Here is a 20,550-nt window from a genome sequence, read left to right on the forward strand (position 1 = left end):
CGCCAAGCCAGTATGTTTGACCCAATATACAATCCATCTTATAATTGTTTACCACCATTTTGTATCTGCCTATTTACCCCTGCTCCCTCCTTTCCCAGCCTCTAAAAACCACAATTCTACTCTATCCTTCCTTGAATTCAATTTTTTTTTTAGCTCCCACATACAGGTGAGAGGTATTATCGTGCAGTAAAACATGGAGTATTTATCCTTCTATGCCTGGCTTATTTAACTTAACATAATGTCCTCCAGGTTTAGGGATGACTACTTCTGTCACAGGAGTTCATAGAATGGGTGACAGGAGTTTAAATAGTTGGTAATGCCCATTTTACCTCCATGTTAGACACCTCCATGTTGAGAATCAGAAATATCCTCAAATCTTAAGTGATTCCAAACATGTTGTATCAGGGACTGTGGCTTGCCTTATAGATCTTGGGTGGGCAAATAATTCATTTAGATTCAAGAGGAATGGGCTGGAAATTTTTTAGACTTCAAGGGCTGAAAATCTATTTTTGTGGGCCAAGTAGTCTTACTTGATCTTACTTGCCTACTAATGTGCTGTGGACAGGCTGATTCAAAGGTATAAACAGTAAATTTATCATAAAGGAAGAAGAGGAGGGGGTGGGTGGGTGGGGATGCAGCACTATCTGATTTCTCAGACCATCTGCTCTGAATGAGACCTGCCATCCTCAGACAGGCATCTGCTATCTTGGTTCTGGAATTAATCAGGATGATTCCTGTCCAGGAACCAAAAGCAGATATTCTCTTATCAGGGGCCCTTCCTCTTTACTGAGCACTGACTGCTTTGAGAATCCGGTAGAAGTTTTGAATCTTCCCCCCCCCACCCCCAACAAAACTGCTCATGCGTATTTAGACAGCTCTGATACAAAAATCTACGTGACTTCCTGTTTCAGCTATCTGTTGCCCCATAAATGTGAAGAGTAGAACCAAAAGATCAGTGGGCACTTCCTTCTAACCCTGCATGGTGAGTTCCTTTTTTAGCCAGGGTCCTTTTCTAGCCTGACTCTCAACTGACTCTGGTGTTCCGGAGAAGCTCTGGATAGTAGCATGAGGTCCAGAGGATGGACGTGGTGTGTGCCCATAGAACTGCTGCTGCTGTCTCTGCTACTCCTGGCCGTCAGCACTCAAGGTACTTTCTACCAAGTGTTTTCAGGTGACTGCACCAAAGGTGTGGATAGATGGGAACAGAGTACTGGGATGTGCCTCAACCTTGGAAGTAAGGTCTGGTCTGGAGGTACCAGAGACTTCCTTTCTAGGGAGCAGGGCTAGTGTGAGGTTGGGGAATGCCTCTTCACCTTGGAGAATCAGGCTCCACCTTTTTTCCCAAGAGGACATGACACAAACAGGATACTGAGGAGATGGAGAAGTACAACCTTTGTATTTCACCTCGTGTGCGGTGGTCTGTGAAGCTGCTGTAGGAAAGTGCTTGTTTTTGCATTTTGAGTAAAAGGAAGTTCTCAGCAAAAGCTGCCACGTTTTATGCTCAGACCACTGTGTTCCCTTACGCGTTCTTTGATATCTCTGTGTATGCAAGGAGTTGTGTCCTAAACCAAGGTAAACAATATTGTCATTATCCCCAGACAAATGAAAATTGTAGGAAGGAAAACTTGGAAAGGGTTGCTCTGTCCAGGGTCTCTGAACCAGGGCTTCTGAGAAAAGGCCAGAGGTGCCTCGGTATCACAGGAACACCAAAGCATTGATTGTTAAGAGTTAAGTAAGGTCCATTCCTCTGCCACAGCCTGTCCTAGTACCCTTTGTATGCCCAGGGGCTGAACGAACTTCTCTTTTTCTGTTAAAGTTGCCTTGCCCTCTTTCTTCATCTACTTCCTTTCTTTCCAAGCCAGCGGAGAAGTAGGAGTTAAGGTGTTTTTTTTTTTTTCTTGCTATTCCCCAAATAATTACTCAGGTCTTTTGTAATTGAAGGGCTTTAATGCTTACCACTATGCGTAAAAATAAATACACATGGGGAAGTTACACAGAATCATAAATTTTTGACAGTATGTAACTGTTAGAGAGATGAGATAGTGATGTGTGGAGGAAACCTAGCTGGTCACTCACTCGCTCTGCCTCTCGTGGCGGCCATCTTTTGGGTCTGGTTCACCACTGTGCAAGTCTAGAGACACTTGTAGTTGTATGGGATGCCAGGGGCGGACTCAACTCATAGCACCTTGGAATGGCCTTGAGAGTGGGTGATGATGTGAAATATTAACCCAACTGTTGGGAAAAATAGAGCTGCCATTGAGAACTGGAATACTTCGGGACTATTTCTAGATATGTTGAACACACCCTGCCAGTTGGTCATTCTCTGATTTTACCTTTTCTAGGTTTCATCCTGGTCATTTATTCTCCTTTGGTCAAAACATGTAGGTCACTCCTGATTATATTATCTTCTGTATCAGTGGTTTTGGTTTTGATTAGGTTAGCACCATCCATTTCTATACCTTAGGTTAATGAAAGAAAAATCAAGCATTTACTCTGTGTCTAGCATTGTGCTAGGCATTCTGTATTTGATAAATTCTATCTCATTTATCAAATAGTTTTCATTAGCAATTAGTGAGGTGGTGATCATTATCTACATTTTTCATAAAAGAAAACTGTCAGAGTGATTAAGAAATTCTTCTAAAGACGCTCATGTCTAACTTCCAAACCATGTTAATATTATTAGGCTTTTATGAGACTATTCCCAGGGAATCTTAATGAAGGTCAATGTGTCTGAATTCTTTTATGCATAGATTATGCCTACAGATAGTCATTTTAATCTCCAATTTGTGGCTTTGCCCCTATTAACCATTTTCTGGTTAAACTTAATTTTGTTGTTTGTCCTATAAAAAGGTGTTTTCCCTCTTACATCTGGGCCTATGTACATTTCTTTCCTTCTGCCTAGAATTCCCTCTCTCTTTTATTTTATTTTTTTAATTCCCTCTCTCATTACCTCTCCTTTTGGCTTCCATCTTCATGCAACTTCCTCCTGGAAAGCTCAGGCACCAGATCGAGGTTTGTGAATTTCTTGTTTGATTGTATCCTTAAGCTTTATGAGGACAGGAACCACACAGGGTTATGCTGTTGAACTTAGCACAGTGCCTTGAACATAGGATGTGCTAAATAAGTCATTGTTAAATAAACAAACGAATGACTTCAAAGAACTTCCTTTTAGAGCATAAGATCATATCCTCCTGGGGATACAAGTAGTTCTCTCCTCTGGTAAGGGATATTTCATAGAAAGGTTTGAGAACCTGGAGGGATTACTTCTGAGGTTTACCTTATAGGGGTACAGGTGAATCTTTCTAAGAGTAGAATGTGAACGTTTTAAAGCAATAACTGAGAAAATGACATGAAGGCTGTGTTGACCAGTTTGATGGAAGTACTTCAGATTGCATGTGAAAACCCCACACTGTACCCCAGAAGTGCATTAATGTACATAGTTACCATTCAATAAAAAAAAAAAAAAAAAAAAAAGAAAGAAAGAAAGGTTTGAGAACCACTCTTAGATCTCCTCCTTCATCTCTCCAGACTTGAGTTTCTTAGTTCTCTGAGTTCAAAGCCATGATTCAGGGCATCCTCCACTATTAGTCATTTACCATCACCCCCCAGCACTTAGCAAGGTGCAATGGAAACAGCATTGTACAAGGAGCAAGAAAACCTATGTTTAATCTGGGTTCTATGCTGTGGGATGTTCTATAATCATAAAAACTTTTTGAGTCTCAGCTCCTTCAACTCTGTAATGGGTATAATAATCTGCCCCTTATTTCTTCGAGGAATTACTATTCATATCAAATAGAATAAAAAAGATAATATTGCTTTTCACTTTCTGTCTTTCTCTCTCTCACACAGATGCACACACATGCACACATGCGCACGCACACACACAATCTAAGACTGTTAAAAGCTTTGAAGAGCAAAAGTAAACTCCTAAGCCTAAAGCACTTGCCTGAGCCTCAGACCTGAATTTCTGTTTTGAAACATCTCTAGACTCTCCAGACACATGTTCAAAGCTTAATTCATCACCTCTGTCTCATTTGTTATTGTTTAGGCCATCACAATGCTATGGTTTAAAATAATAATCATCATTTAGGATGCCCACAAATCTGGGGGTACACTGTGCTCAGCATTTCTTACTTGAGAACTTTCATGTGCTTGTAATCAGATCATGGAAGGGCCTAGAATCATCTTGAAGGCTCCTCCAATCACATGGCTGTGTGTAGGCTGAGGATGACTCAAGCAGCCACATGGCAGGCACCACCCTGAGGAAGCCTCCCAGCGTGGGTATCTCATGAGAAGCAGACAATTGCTTCATGGCCTTTTCTAACCTCTCTTTGCAAGTCACATTTCTGCTGCATTAGTCTATTAAGGCACCAAGCCCTACTCCACTCAAAAGGGAAGGAACACAAACTCCATCTCTTCATGGGAGCAGTGTCAAAAAAAAAAAAAAAATTGACGGCACCTGTGGCTCAAAGAAGTAGGGCGCTGGCCCCATATGCCAGAGGTGGCAGGTTTAAACCCAGCCTCAAACAAAAACAAAAAAAACCTGAAAACTTTTTTTAAAAAACTACTGTAATTCTCCTTCCCTGCAAATCTACAAGTTCTCCACTATTCCTTGCCTCTATAAATGACATCTTCATTTGTCCAGTTGTTCAAGCCAGAATTCTGAGTTATCCTCAACTCTTTTCTTTCTCTTCCTTCCTGTGCCCAGTGAATATCTTATTAATTCTACATCAAAAAACATCTCTTGAATATGCCCAATTCCATCCATCCTTGCTGCCACCTGTCCTAGTTGAAGCTACCTTTTCCCTATCACCAGTGACCACAGCAGCTGCCTAACCTAATTGATCTTTCTACTCCATTCTCTACTTCTGGTCTGTTCTCCACTCTGCCATTTGCTAGAAGTTGTCTGAAGTGGTTCTATTTGCTTCACTCTTCTATTTAAAACTCTTCAATGACCACTATCAGGAAGGAGAAAGCAGAAATTCTGAGCACAAAGCTTCACGGTATGCTTACTTTCTACCCTAGTTTATATTCTAACCAAATGAAACTATTTTTCACTTCCGCAAATGAATCTTGCTCTAGTTGCCTCAGGGAACTTGATTCTACCTTTTCTTTCCTCCCTCTGTTTGGAGTACTCGTTACACCCAGTCCTCATCTTTCCCTGGCTTAATCCTGCTTATCCTAATTCCACTTCACACTTTCTGAGGAAGCCATTCCTCATGCCCAAATTCAAATGATATACTCCCTTTTATGTGCTCCCTTGGCACTCCATATTTTCCTTATCCCAACACTATCCATAGTGGAATCATCTGATCAATTTGTCTCTAGTCACGAGAATAGAAAGTCTTTAAGGGAAGAGGTCATATCTGTTGTGTGCATACAGAACTTGGCACATAGTATGTGTTTACCATATAGTTATTAGATGGGATAAAGCAACACACATATGTGTATATGAAAGGATGGACGGATAGGTGGGTAGATGAATAAGTGGATGAATGGGGCGGTGCCTATGGCTCAAGGAGTAGGGCCCTGGCCCCATATGCTGGAGGTGGTGAGTTCAAACCCAGCCCCAGTCAAAAACTGCAAAAGAATAAATAAATAAATAAATAAATAATAAGTGGATGAATAGATGGATAGAAAGAGGGAAGAAAGGAGAGAGGAAGCTATGAATCATTGTTTCAGCCAAACTTGGGGTATCAGAGTGGCCTAACTGGCCCTAATAAATTCTTTCTCTCATTTTCCAAAGTGGGTATTTCAAACCTTCACCCTTATCCTCAAGGACCCTTATATTATCCCTCTGCCCTCTGAGCAAAGAATTTGCCTCCTACTTTGTTGAAAAAGTGGGAATCAGAGATCATTATGTAGGAAGCCCTTCAGCTCCATGTCTCCTATCTCCAAACTAGAAACTTCTCCACACTACCACCTGTCTTTCTGTCAGAAGCTGAAGCGCCACTAGACCAGGCCCATCTGTCACTTCCCCTCTCTCCACATCTCCACTGGCACCTTTCCTTGGGTTATCATTGCTTAAGTCTTTTCCCTCCTTAAATTAATCTAAGAACAAAACCAAAAAATTCTCTTTAACTTTCATTCTCCTTCCCATACACACCCTATCATTCTTCCCATCCACGCTGAAATTTCTTCAAAGAGGAGCCCATTTTTGTTGTCTCTTATTCCTCATCTTCAAATTCCATTGCCTTGTTGCTTACTGAACACATTATACTTCTCATCTCAGGAAATGGTGCCCTGCTTATCTTGTCACCAAGACACAAGTCTGTGGTCTTAAGGTACTGACAAATTACTTCCTTAGAGGGTTTGTATGGACTCTTTAAATCTTTGATCTCATCTGAGAGCTCAGGTGACTTCATCTCAGTATCTTCAAAACATGCTTCCTTTGCTTCCTTAAATGTTTTACTAGAAACCACGTGCCTTATAGAGTAAGCAGAACTTCTCCTTTAGAATCCCTTTGCTTTTCCTGAGTGGACTCATCGGTATGATAGTATGACTTTCTTTAATTTGACTTTTTCCCCTTATAATTCTGCATTTCTATAGATAAGAAATACAGGTGGGCACAGGAAGAATCTGTTCTTTTTTATTATAAGGTCCAGGTAAACACTGTTACTTTAGTGTAAGCATCCAGGCACATTGACAACTACTTCTTCCTGTTAGAATTAAATCAAAATAATAGTTGCTTCACCTACCTTCTAAAAGATGGAATTTTCAGGAAACTAGATCAAAATTTTTATCAGCACTTGACCACTTTATTTCTCAGTAAGAAGTCACAACCACCCATTAGGACAGTCTTTAAGAATCATTACACATAGGTAGTTAAGAAAGGAAGGAAGACATAGCACTCTATGTATATCCATAGTTAGTGTTCTAATTATACTGAAATAATCTGTCTGATGTTTACTACCTGCCTTTGTCACCAGATAGTGGTTGTGCTATATTCCCTGAGTGTATGTCTGAAATTATTAGAGAGTCTACCAAGGATGACTTAGGCCAGTAGCTCCCAACTGCAGTGAAGGGAAGCAATTTTGTCCCTCAGGGGACATTTGGTAATATCAGAATACAATTTTGGTTGTCACAACTGTATAGGTGCTATTGGCATCTAATGAGCAAAGGCCAGCGATGCTGCTAAACATTTTACAAGGCACAGGACAGCTCCTCATAATAAAGAATTATCTGGTCCTAAATGTCAAGGGTGCCAAGATTAAAAAACGATGCTCTAGGCTGCCTATCATTACCACTTCTATTAATTCACTTGGAACAAGTAACAGAAGGAAAACATGTCTAGGATATATGGCTAGTGACTTTAAAATTCTGGAGAGAGGCTCGGTGCCTGTGGCTGAAGCGGCTAAGGTGCCAGCCACATATACCTGAGCTGGCAGGTTTGAATCCAGCCTGGGCCCGCCAAACAGCAATGACTGCTGCAACCAAAAAATAGCCGGCCGTTGTGGCAGAAGCCTGTAATCCCAGCTACTTTGGAGGCAGAGGCAGGAGACTCTCTTGAGCCCAGGAGTTGGAGGTTGCTGTGAGCTGTGATGCCACAGCACTCTACCCAGGGTGACAGCTTGAGGCTCTGTCTAAAAAAAAAAAATTCTGGAGAGAATGTCCTCCTAGGCTGTATGCTCTGAAAGGCAGAGACTCTACCTGCATCACTGACATCAGAGCCTAGCACTGAGCCGGACACATCATGGCTGTGCAGTGACTATTTCTGGGACTGAACCCATTCTGTCAGAGGTATTATAGATTACAGACTGGACCAATCAGAAGCACTGTGGAAATGAACGTCTGGTTGTGTCTACATATGTCCGCAGGTAGGGTGAACGCTCTACCCTACCGGAATGTTTGTTGAATAGATAGATGGATATTTGGAAGAATGAAGGAATAGGAACTTGAAAGCCCTGGGGGATTTTTATCTTTAAGTGACTGAAGCTTTATTCTACCCTTCCTCAATTTATGTGTGTGTATTCTTGGGTCTCCTTCCTCCTTAAAAAGAGCCAACAGACCTTCCTTCATCCTGCACCTTCTCCCTATTGTCTTTTCTTTCTCCTTGTCTTAACCAGACCAGGTTTTTAGTACCTGAGACTTATACAATTTGGAGCATCTTCATGGGGAAAAGGAGAACAAATAAGAACAAAAATGAATTCAGTTAGGATGAAAAAAAAATCCCGATGAATTAGTACAAGTTTTAATTAGCTGACAAATACTACATAAATCATTAAAGCCAGAAAAATAGCATAATGTTTTTAATTAATTAAATGTCTTCAAACTTCTGCAATACTTTGCCATTAAATAGCACTGTCCCTTTTTCACTTCAAACCTGGCTTAATCTTTACCTCCCAACTTCAACCCTACTGCAACATGCTAAGACACAGCAGGTGAATCAGTGAAGGGCTGCAGGAATGTCCCCACAGGCCATTCCTTCAGCGACCTGGCAGGCAAGTACCGCACACCACATATATACAACCCACAAAACCCAAGAAAATATTCCCTGGTTCTAAGCCAGATCCCAAAATGCCCACAACTGAGATACCATCGAACACAAGTAGAAATGTGACACAGGGATGTTGGGGATAGGCAGAGGCAAGGGTCTAATTATCTGTGTTTAAAGAAACAGTGTGTAGTGTAAAAACATTGTCTCAGCACATGAATACATCCCTAGGGTCCTTCCAGGGCCACACAAGGGTGCTTGAAGCTTCAGCTTTATCATTTTCACAGGACATCTGCCTCTGATCCAAACTTTGTCAAATAATGGTTTAGACAAACAGCCTCTATTTTCTTACCTTCTAACAACTTGCTTCTAAATACATTATAAATGCATTGCTTAGGACATGAGGCATTTTGACAGGGAGGAGTTTTTTATAGGATAACGCATCATCAGTGAACCTAAAATAGCTTTACCCACTTTCTCCAAACCCATTCCCTCACTGATCAACACCTGTTCCCTGGCTCAATCCACACTACCCCTTGCTGTTGCTTATATGTGGTGGGCAGGCTCCCACCACAGGGCCTATGCTCTAGTTACCCCTACCTGGGTCAGTCCTACCCCAGATGTCTTGTTTACCTCTCTGTTCCTTCAAGTCTTTGCTCAGGTGTGACCTACTTAACTCTTTACAATGAAGTCTACCATCTCCCTCCATTAGTACCCACATTTCCCCTAAGACTATTCTAGGAAACACAGGGTCAGAGAGAACATGACCTATTGTTATTTTATTTGAAAATGTACTGGTATCAGAAGAATGGAGAGAGCCAAGGCCAGCCACAGTATCCTTTTTCTTATTGTCTGGGGGCAGCGCTACATGGATTATAAACAATACTCCCTTCCCCATACCTACTTCTTAAACTCCAACTTTTCTTGAACTCCTGCCTAGGAGACCAAGACCTCTGAGGAAGACCATACTCACTGCTCCCAAGCAGAAATCCCTCCTCTCCTGCCTGTTCCACCAGCCCAGGCTAAGCTGTGGGCTTATCAGTGTCATTTCTCCTCTAAGGTGGCTTTCACTCTGACTCTCATTGGCAGATCATGTGGCACCTGTAGTGAAAGCCATCTCTGGCAGCAATGTGAGCCTCCAAATCCCTGAGAGGCTGCCGGATGACTACACCAAACTGACCTGGTTGTACACCGCCCAGCAGAAGATTGTAGAATGGAGTCCTGATAAACCTATGAACCCAAAGTACTTTGATTCTAAATTTAAAGGCAGGGTCACACTTGATCCCCAAAGTGGTGCCCTGAACATTTCTAACACCCAGAAAGATGACAGCAGCACTTTCCGCATAAAGATGTTGAATGCCTCTGGAGTAGCGCAAACCTGGAATATTCTACTGCAGGTGTTTGGTGAGTTAGGGGAGCCCAAGGGCAACTTCAGGGGCCTTGGCGGACCACTGGGAGGCTTCTGGGGAGGCAAGGGAGGAAGAGAAAAAAAATTCAGGATAGGCTTAATTCACTTTTCCTGGAGCCAGTTCTATTTGGGAGTGAGCTTAGGTAGCAGACCTGGGACAAAACTGATCATTAATAAACATAGGACATTTAATATTTCTTCTGTTTTTTGTTGTTGTTGTTGTTGTTTGTTTGTTTGTTTGTTTGTTTTTGCAGTTTTTGGCTGGGGCTGGGTTTGAACCTACCACCTCCGGCATACGGGGCCAGCACCCAACTCCTTTGAGCCACAGGCGCCGCCCATTAATATTTCTTCTGACATTAGTGAATCTAAGATTGGAAGAGAAGGAAATAGAGATTATTTCCTCTCTAGTGTCTTTATTCTCCCCTGTGATCAACCTAAATCAATTCTGAGATCAATTTAATTATATCTCTAAACTTTGACTAAAAGGGAAGAAAGAATACAAAGGATGGGGCAGGGGTTGTTAGGAGGGGTTTTACTTTTCTGAATGGGTGGGACAGAGACTTCCACTCAGAGCTCCCACCTAACTAGCATATATGGAAAAAAGAGCAGAGGTTACACTTGAAGCCAGACGGACCTGGGTTCAGAACTCTGGTTAGAGTTCTGTGTGACCTTGGAGAAAGATCTTAACATTTCTGTGCCCATATTAGGTAAGATTCTTTTCACATCCAGTAACAGAAAGTACTTCAATCTACCTTTATAAAGAAAATTTATTGGCTCGGTGCCTGTGGCTCAAGCGGCTAAGGGGCCAGCCACATACACCTAAGGTGGCGGGTTCGAATCCCCAGCCCGGACCCGCCAAACAACAATGACGGCTGCAACCAAAAGATAGCCGGGCGTTGTGGCAGGCGCCTGTGGTCCCAGCTACTTGGGAGGCTGAGGCAGGAGACTCGCTTGAGCCCAGGAGTTGGAGGTTGCTGTGAGCTGTAATGCCACGGCACTCTACCCAGGGGGACAGCTTGAGGCTCTGTCTCAAAAAAAAAAAAAAAAAAAGAAAAGAAAATTTATTTTAAGAAACTAGGGCTACTTAAAGAAATTCAAGGGGTTGAGAAGAGTTCAGGACTGAAGGAGAGGAAGATTGAAAAACAGGGCTAGTCCAGAGTCCTCAGACTCAGGAATCTGTGGACTGTGCCTACGGATCCCTCCCATTTTCATGACTTATCTTTAGCTTGGACTTCTATTCCTCTGAGTTTTGATTCACAAGGAAACTTAAAGAGAGGGAAACTGAGTGACCCAGTTTGGTTCAGGTGTGTGTACCCGATCTAAACATCCATAGCCAAGAAGATCAGGTTATAAGGCAGAAACATGGTTCTTGGGGGGCCTGCAAAGTTTAGGGTAGGCAATTATTGAAGAAGAGGGTCTGGGCAGATATCCAAGTCAGAGGTTCACGTCAGAGTCTTGGGTTCCTCATCATCCGTGTATTATGAGGATAATTATATCTAAATTGGGGAATATTATGAGGACCAAAGCAGATAATGAAAACTTTTCTAAAATGCTAAAGCAGTGCAAATAAAGACCATTGTATATATTCAAGTTCCATGAGGTAGGTAGTCCCTGGTCTGAGAGGCCAGAAGCTCCTTCCTACTCATTTCCTCTGTGTCAGGGGTTCTCAACCCACAGGAACTGTATTAAAGGGTCACAGCATTAGGAAGGTTGAGAACCACTATTGTATGTTATATGGCCTCAAAATTCAGGAGGTCCTAGAAATAGGAAATATTCAAAGTCTCTTGGAGTAGTGTTCTGGTTAAACAGCATTCTAAGATTGAGGAAAAAAGAAAAGAAAAGAAATCCCTAACTTATATGACTTGCTAACTTTATAATTTCTGTGTTTTAAATACTTCTACCATAGTTGATTCCAACACACAGGGTGCAGCAGAAGTAATGCCCTTTTGTGCTTGAGTGTGATATTGTTATGTTACAGAATTACATGCAAATAATGCAAATTACAAGTAATGGGGTTAATAATGCCCCTTCTTTATGAGCTGGTAGTCTACACCGATCTTTATTACAAATTCCTAACCATGTAATTCTGTAACGTAAAAATATCACACTCTAGTCAAGGGGGTGTTACTTCTGCCCGGTCCTTTATTGTAGTTTTACAAAAAGCTTTCAAAATTTCCAAATACCTAAAAATCTACAAACCAGCTTAACTTTAGCACACCTTGAGTAAGATTCCCAGGATGTGATGAACAGAAAAATATTCCTTCAGTCCAGGCCAAAAATTTCTGACAGCATCTGAGAGTCAGCCCATTCAAAGTGGCTCAATAAATGCCATCCAGTTTGTGCCCAGTGCTGGACCGATCACCATGGTAAATGTGGAAGTTGTGGTCACATGACATGTGGTCAGAACACAGGAAATGATGAAAACCAGTATAAAAAATTGCTCAGTTAAAGCACAGAGGGGAAGTACAGCAATCTGAGTGAACTTCACAGAGGAGATGTAACTCCAATTCTGGAGGCTAGATTGGTAGAGTTTCTATAGCCTCTCCAAACATACAAGCCAGAGGCAAGCTCTGACCTGATCAATTCTGGGCCACATTTTAATCCTGCAGCATCTGAGCTGCACAGATTCTGCAGGTGTTTTTACCCTTGACCAGAACGAAAAGATTCCATAAGAATTCAGGTAAGCCTCCCCAGGCCAAGGAAGGGCCAGATGCTGAGATTCCTGCTCATGCCGTGTGGCTGCAGGACAACAGTCATGATGGTAATGTAACCTCTAGCATGGAGGCAACACATATGCTGTGCAAAAAGCGCTTCTCCATGGCAGGTGTCAGTTTATCTTACCCACAGTGTGCTATGAGGCAGAGTCATTTAACAGATGAATACAGGGGGACTAACTTCCTTGCCATCCCACCAAAGCCAAGTCCAGGATGCAGGCTGGTCTCTTGCCAAAGCTGGTGCTTTGTCCTTTCTAGCTCATAACCATTCGTTCCTTCATCCCCTCATCAGATACTTAACGGAATCCCTGTTACATGGCAGGCATCGTGCCAGGCCCTGAGAAACTCCAGTGAACAGACCGGTTCGTCACGTCTGACCTGTGCGGGGGTTGCACAAGGTTCTTCTCCCTCTCTGTGTCAGAGTTCATGAGGATGGCACGTCCTCTGGGTGTTTGGGCAAACTCCCCTCAGGGCTCTCGCTGCATCTGAGCCTGAGAATTCTTGAGGGACAGATCAACCAAGGTGCCGGCGTGGACCACTGCCAGAAAAGGGGCCGTGAGCATCGCAGCGGGTTGGGATACTAAGTCTGTCCCCAGCCAATCTCCCTGCTAACACTGGGTTAGTTCTTCCTGGCTCACAGACCGCCAGAACCCTATTTGCTCTCAGAACATGTAATCGACCCTGGCGCCCCCTCCTGGTCCAGTTTAGCTTCACCGCTGGGGAGCTGCACCTGCCGAGAATCAGGGCTGCTCACCGCCTCCCTCTGCAGGGGCCTCTTCGCCAGGACTCTGCCTCCTGCGGCGCGCAGGGACTCTCCCTGGCTCCCTTCAGTCTTTGTTGCCTAAACCCTCACAGCACTGATCCCTCAAGGTCTCACCTGCTAACATCCTCCTCATTTTCAGACCCCGTTCGCAAGCCTGTCATAAAAATTGAGACGATAAGGCAAGAGAACAACAACTGTTACATGAAACTGTCATGCGCGATACCCGACCAGTCTCCTGACCAGTGTGTGAACTGCACCTGCACCTGGCTCGAGGACTCAGGGCCCCTCCCAAAGGAATGTCTGAGCAGCGCCCTTGAACTGAACGTGCTTGTGCCACAAAACTACTCCATGTTTTACACCTGCCTCGTCAGCAATCCTGTGAGCAGCGAGAGTGACACCGTCTATTTCACTCCACCTTGCACTCTGTGTAAGAAATATCCCCTAGGGACCTGGAGTGGGCACAAGGCAATTAGTTTTCTTTTAAATGAAGAAAGGCATGGATGTCCTACATGGCCTCCTGGCACACAGTGTGGGGGTGGGGGGGTTGGGGGGGGGTCTGAGAGAGACACTTGGGAGCCGCTGCTGGCTCTCCCACCACCCAGGAGCCAGTGCCCCTCACCTCTGCGGAGCTTGGGGTCTCACGTGCTAAGGGCATTTGACAGAGGATCCCTGATGCTCCCTTTTCCCTACTCTGTAAAGGCACTATCCTCTGAGGCCAGGGTAACTGTAGGACAGTCTGAGACATCATGGTGAGCAGGGAGGAAAAGGGCAAGGGGGAGGGCAGGTGCCTAGAAGGGTTTCCAGCCACATCCATGGCCTCAGTGAGCCAAGCAGAGAAGGATTGTGGAGACCAGCATGAGACAGGCCTGTGAACAGGAGTGAGGGCATGGACTTCAAGTGGAGACTGTCCTCCACAGTTGTGTGTTCCTAGGTCAAGTTAGAAAGACACATCTCCCTGTGTCTCCTGGAGAATCCACTCACTGGGACATCATTGCCGGCACTAGATCATCCTGCACCAGTGCAAGAGTAGGACAGCTGAGGCCATAGGCATTCCAGTCAGTCAAACCTGGTATTGTCACCTACTAGCTACACAAGTTACTTCACTAAGGCTTGTTTTTCCTAAGTAAAAGAAAAAACAATAGTTCTTGTCTCGTGGTGTTATGAGGATTCAATGAGACAACACATGTTACTTACCTAACACAGTATTTGACAAGTGCTCAATGAATGGGAGCAACACCGAGCTTGGCCCTTTTGACTTAGGAGATGTTAGGATTTTGAGGACACCTTAATAAACTTGATCACTTTCTCCAGCACTCGGGGCCTGGATTTAAACACCCCTGATGTTAGATCCCTGAGCCCTGATGCAAAAATTGTTCCAGAATAACTCATGCCTATGGTGTCAATGTTTACCTGTGATCCCTGTCATGCCCATTCATCAGGCATCCTGATCCCTGGGAGCACTGCTCTTTCATGTTCTCCTTGGGCTGTACTCTCCTCACCTCTGCTGGTTTCTTTGCCTCCACTCCCACACATGGACTACAGAGTTGCACACTCTTCCTTATTCTTCCCTGCTAACTAGCTGTGTCTCTTCAAGCCCCTCCTGATAGACCCTGCTCTTCTGCCATCAACAGGCCCAGCACAATAGTTTAGTGTCTGACCATGGGACCACAACTTGGCTTGGCAGTTTCAATGTCACCTCCATAACAATACCATGTCTGGAGATCCAGAAAAACGAAGAGGCACAATCCCTATCCTTTATGACACAGGGGTGACTTCTCATCTTCAGAAAGGATAAAAGCAAAAATACATCCATTGGAGGGAAGGGCTAAACCGATTTCGTCACTCTGTAGCACCCTTAATGTCCTTTCCCTAGTTATCACTCATTTCCTTTTCCTTTTGATTTTCTCCCACCCCACCCCACCGCACTCCAACATCTAAGGGATGTTGTGTTTCCTTTCCATCCCTTTTCTTTTCTTTCCCTTTCGGTTTCTCCTTCCTTTTTCCTTGTCCTCCTAGTTGGTGCAGATGGCTAGTAGGGTAGAGAAACAAGGAACTAAAGTGGTCCTTCCCTTGCTAAAGTCCGCTGAGTACAGCATTATGTGGACACTGGTTCAAACCTGGAGCTCTGCCCTGCCTCATTCACTGATCGCAGGGTAGGGGAGTGATTCTTTCCCAGGCCATGGATAGGTCAAGGCAACTTTCAAGCATAGGACCCAGCTAACCAGTGATATTTAGGGGAGTACTAGGAGTACTTCTGTACTCTTTTTCTTTTCCTGCTTTTTAAACTTCATGTCTGGAAAGACTGAGCTCACATGAGAATGAGAATGTCACAGGCTCACTGGTAATGGATCAGGAAAGAAACTCATTCCCCTTCTCTACAAGCTCTCATGGCAATATCCAGTACTCCTGCCCTTTCTCAACACATTAATCAAGACACAAAAATATTTGGGATTTTCTTGTTCTTTCAGCCAGATCTAGCTCTTCTGGAGTAAACTGGATTGCAAGTTGGCTAATCGTCATGGTACCCACCATTCTTGGCCTCCTATTTACCTGAGACGAGCTCTTCTAACTCAAGAGTGAAACTTCAAAACCAGAAGATCTTGTCTTCAGCAGAAAACATGGTCCTGAGACAGCAGTGCTGACTATATGAGATGGGAAAAAAATGTGTTGTTGAAGGATCAATGAGGATTTTCAAATCAACTTTTAAAAAACTATTATTTAATTCTATATCCCCTAGTTTTTTATAATGTATCTATTTGAATGTTGATAGATTCTTCCCATCAGAAATTGTGACTACATTATGCAAATGTTTTCTTATTTGTTGAAATAAACATTTGGTGTGATTTGGATTCCTGAAGTTATACATCTGGTCCATCAGCCTGGACAAATTGGAACATAGAGACACAAAGACTACCTGCCTACCAAGTGTTAGCCCCGTTTCCAGTGGTTTGCCTCATTCCAGCCCCACTGAGGCCCACACTTCTTATGTCTCCTGTGAGCTTAGGGTCAGGCTTACTCCCCTAGAACTTAGTATGCAACTTCACTACAAAGATAGGGTCCTTCCTAAGCCCTTCATGGGGAGTTAAGTTCTCTCTCCTCTTTCACCATTTTGCATCATGGGCAACTCTTTAAGTCCTCGTTGTGTCACAGGATCCAATAAAACCATCAAGCTGACATGATGTTCTCACCAGGGTCTTCCATTAGACGCAGGTAGGTGTCCTCAGGCCCACCACCGTAGAACACCTGGGAATTTTGCTTTATATTCCTGTCACCTGGATACCCCAACAAAGCAAATGGAAAACTTTAACAGTTTTATTTTCTTTCCCTTTTCTTTCTATCTTTTGACAGATTTTCTTTAGTTTCTTTATCTAAGGGCACAGTTGCTCAAGAACACAGATGGTCTGGAGGTCACAAATAGCCAAATGACCTCTTGCCAGATGGCAGTGGAAGTCTAGGTCTATACAAAACCAGTGCAGGTCAGAGCACGTAACCTCCAGTTACCTTTGACTTATTAAAATCCACATTTTACTAAATATATTTTTCCCCAGGTCAGTAGAAAGACCTCTTTTCCCAGCTCTCCCTGCATCTTGCTGGGGCCCTGTGACTGGGTCTGGGCAGTAGAGTATGGTAGAACTGACAGCAGGAGAGAGGGCCATAATGCAAGTAGCCCAGCCGGAGCCAGCGTTTGGAAGACAGCTGCCTGCCCTGCATTGCACCTGTGTGATAAGAAAGCTTGGTTTGTCTGTTACAAGACAACTCGGGATCTGTGTGACACATCCCCCCACCCAGCCTGTAGTCCAATCCCAACCACCCTCCAAGCAGCCTGTGTCCCCAGCAGGACTGTCTGGGTCTCTATCTACAAGCAGCACTGTTCCCCTTCCTCTCACTTTTCTCAATGGAAGAGAGGGTTTTCTTGTGGAAACACACACACATGCACACACAGTATCATACACAGAGGAACAGAATTTAAACAGCATTTATGGGAGAAGCAATAAGAAGGAAATGAATGCCACTTTATGTCACAAATCAGCACCGATAAACTGATCCTCAGCTGCCGATAAACCTGCCAACCCCTCCAGACATCATGGGTCTATTACTTCTAATTATTGTACTTGGAAATCCAAGGCAAATCCCACCTCAGAGGGCCAATGTCACAGGGATCAACTGTCCCTGGCCTCTCCCATGCCTCGAGGGAGTGCCAGGTACAAAATTTGTGGGGCTCAGTGCAAAATGAAAATTTGGGCTTCTGTGTTCAAAAAGCAGGGTGGAAATGTCATTAAAACTACTAAATATTAAGCTTTTTCCTTTCTTCTGGAGTTTCTCTACTTGAGATGATATTTTTTTATTTGCCATTTAATGCTGTTTTAACTACAGGCAAATGAACATATTAAATTATCATGAATTTTACATCTATATTTTACAATGTGAATTTTAAATGCAAAAATAAGAACTTTTAATTTATATGCAGCATGACTGAAATTATTCAATTCATATTTCATAGCTCATGCATGCATATGTATTTTGTTCTTACCAGAGCAGTGAAAATGCTGCAATAACCTGACTTAACTGTTCTTATTTTACTTCTTGACCCACACACATTCTCCTAACAGTCTGTGGAAGCCATAACGTGATGACTTTGTCCGGGCTTTGCCTATCTCACTGAACTGCCCCACACATTGTGGGTGGGTCTACTGTGAAGGCTGTGCTCCTAGGTTCCTGGGAGCGCTCTACATGTGTGAGGCAACACAGAAGGGTGGGAGGTCTGCATGTCACACACATCTCACAGGCTGTCACAACAGACTTCATTGAAAAAGTACTATCTGAAGCCAGGCATAGTGGCAAATGCCTGCAGTCCCAACTATTCAGGAGGCTGAGGCAGAAGGATGCTTAAACCCAAGAGCTAGAGGCTGCAATGAGATATGATCTGACCTATGAATAGCTACTGCACTCCAGCCTAGGCAACAGAGCCAGACCTCATGTCTAAAAAGATAATAATAATACATATTTTTAAAAGTATACATTGAACGACAAAATAATTAAGAATTTCCAGATAGTGACAGCAGCGCAGTGCCCTTCTCAACATGGGCACATGTCACAAAGCCATGAAGCTAGATTTGCCTCAAGGATACCTTATGCCAAGACAGTTCCCTTCTCTGGAAATTGCAGGGCAACGGCAAAGCCTGGTTCTTATGTATATTTTTTATACATCTAAACTCAGTGGATTAATTTATTCACTTATCAGTGAACTCAGGACATTTTTCTTGGACAAAGTTCTAGTCACGTAAACTGTTGTTTCTCACTGTCCTCTGCAGGTTCCAGCAAGCTTTGCAGCACTGCCCTCTGCTGGCCCCACCGCTGCAGCAAGTTTAAGCCTTGGATCAGACCAGTGCTTCTCAAACTTTCATTTGCCACCAGATCACCTGGGGTTCTTGTTAAAATGCAGAGGAAAGTCCGGGGCAGGTGGCTGACATCTGCAATCCTAGCACTCTGGGAGGCTGAGGCAGGAGAGTCACTTGAACCCAGGAGTTTGAGGTTGATGTGAACTAGGCCAACACCGCAGCACTCAAGCCTGGGCAACAGAATGAGACTCTATCTCAAAAAAATGTGTATATATATATATATATATATTTTTTTTTTTTGACCAAAATTCCGCACCTCCCAGGAGAAACTGATGCTATTGCTCATGGACCACTTTTTGAACAGGAAGGCACGAGATGTCTCTAAGCTTCTTGCCGTTCTGATTACTAGCTTCATGGTTCCAGACCTGTCCATGGGACTTGGTTTTCTTTTCCACCTTCTTCCCTGCTCTGTTCCTGGCTACTATACACCTTCCCTTCCCAGGTTAAAATTTCCTGTGGTTTCCCCAAGCCTCATGACCACCAGGTTCACCAGCTCTGCCCCGAGGATCAAAGCTTGTGTTAACAGCCAGCACAAGGTTACACATAGAAGGTTAGCAAGGCCGGGAGCTCCTGGGAACTAAGACAATGCCACCATCATATCTGGCTTTGCCCAAGCAAACTGCTCAGATTGGGTCCTGGTGGTGAGACAAGGTAAATACACATAAATTAGACCTGGACCCTCAAATCAGTGAGTTCATTCACTAAGTACCAAAGGCCTACCCATGTTAGGTGCTAGGCCCCATGTTGGTGGCTACTGCATGAGAACCATCACTCACTGAGCCCATCCACATGCCAGGCCACACACATTAGGGTGTGCTTCACCCTAATGAGCCCTTTGAAGGAATGGGGCTGGGGTGTTGGGAGAAGAAGTCTTTCCAAAATTCTGCATTGGGCATTTGAATTTTAAAAAGCTTTATTGGCCATGATAATTTTACACAACTATTGGTATAACCAAAGTAGCCTTAGAAATGTTCCATCACTTGTTGTCATTTCTTATCCAGGAATGAAATGACCGACCTCCTCCACAGTGCCCCTGGACTCTGTTCAAGTGCATTTGTTAAAATGGCAGCCCCTGCACCTGGACAGGTGTGCTCACTGCTCCTCATACCCCCTCTGCATGTCCTCCCCTTCTCTAACCTCCTCAGAAGACTGCATGGTGGAGAGAAGACAGATTCAGCCCAGAGCCACTGGCACCGGCTGGCAAATGGTAACCACAGGCCCTGCTCTCTTTCACCAACTGCTCTGTCCAGCTCTGTGCTCCAGGGGGCAAGCTAGAGCCAAATGGTGTGGCCCAGTACCCTTCCCCATCCCCAGCCTGTCAGTCTTTCCTCCTCTCTCTTCCACTATATTCTCCCCTTCCAAATTTCTATCACCCTCATTTTCTATTCCCATCATCTTCTCATTTCTCATATTTCTATTCCTCTGTCCCACTCCTTCCAGCTGCTATGTTCCTTTCATCGCTCCTGCCTTCCCCCTGGGCCTCACCATGCTCAGTTCTGCCTCTGATACACATATCTAGTAGGCAGTAGCTTGGTTTGTTTCCTTTCTTCCTTAGTGAAATAGGAAATACAGTCCTCTCAACAAGTACCTTCCAGTCCAGTGACCAGTGCCCTGGAGCCCAGCTTGGACAGAAGATCCTTAAGGAGCTGACCACATAGCATACATATTAATTGGTCCCCTCAACAGATGTTTATAACTGAACTCCCAAAGAGACATTTCCTTATGACTCATTTTTGAGGCTAGGACAAAAAAGAGTTTAAATTCTAAAAGAAGCAGCAAATAAATTGGAGACAACACCAACTCTAGGGCTTGGTAAGGGGTGACTAAACTGG

At 43.9% G+C, this 20,550-nt stretch overlaps 1 protein-coding gene across 1 annotated transcript; it reads left to right on the top strand.

Moving 5' to 3' along the window:
* Window positions 1-948: 948 nt before the first annotated feature.
* On the top strand, window positions 949-16,108 carry CD48 (CD48 molecule). Its single transcript, XM_023516366.1, has 4 exons — window positions 949-1,147; window positions 9,524-9,838; window positions 13,459-13,746; window positions 15,788-16,108. Exons 1-4 carry the CDS (start codon window positions 1,066-1,068, stop codon window positions 15,871-15,873), a joined length of 771 nt encoding a protein of 256 aa, XP_023372134.1. The 5' UTR covers window positions 949-1,065; the 3' UTR covers window positions 15,874-16,108.
* The last annotated feature ends 4,442 nt before the right edge of the window (window positions 16,109-20,550 follow it).

This window comes from Otolemur garnettii, unplaced genomic scaffold (genome assembly GCF_000181295.1).
Source record: "Otolemur garnettii isolate 467f Iridium unplaced genomic scaffold, OtoGar3 scaffold00091, whole genome shotgun sequence".
NCBI lineage: Eukaryota > Metazoa > Chordata > Mammalia > Primates > Galagidae > Otolemur > Otolemur garnettii.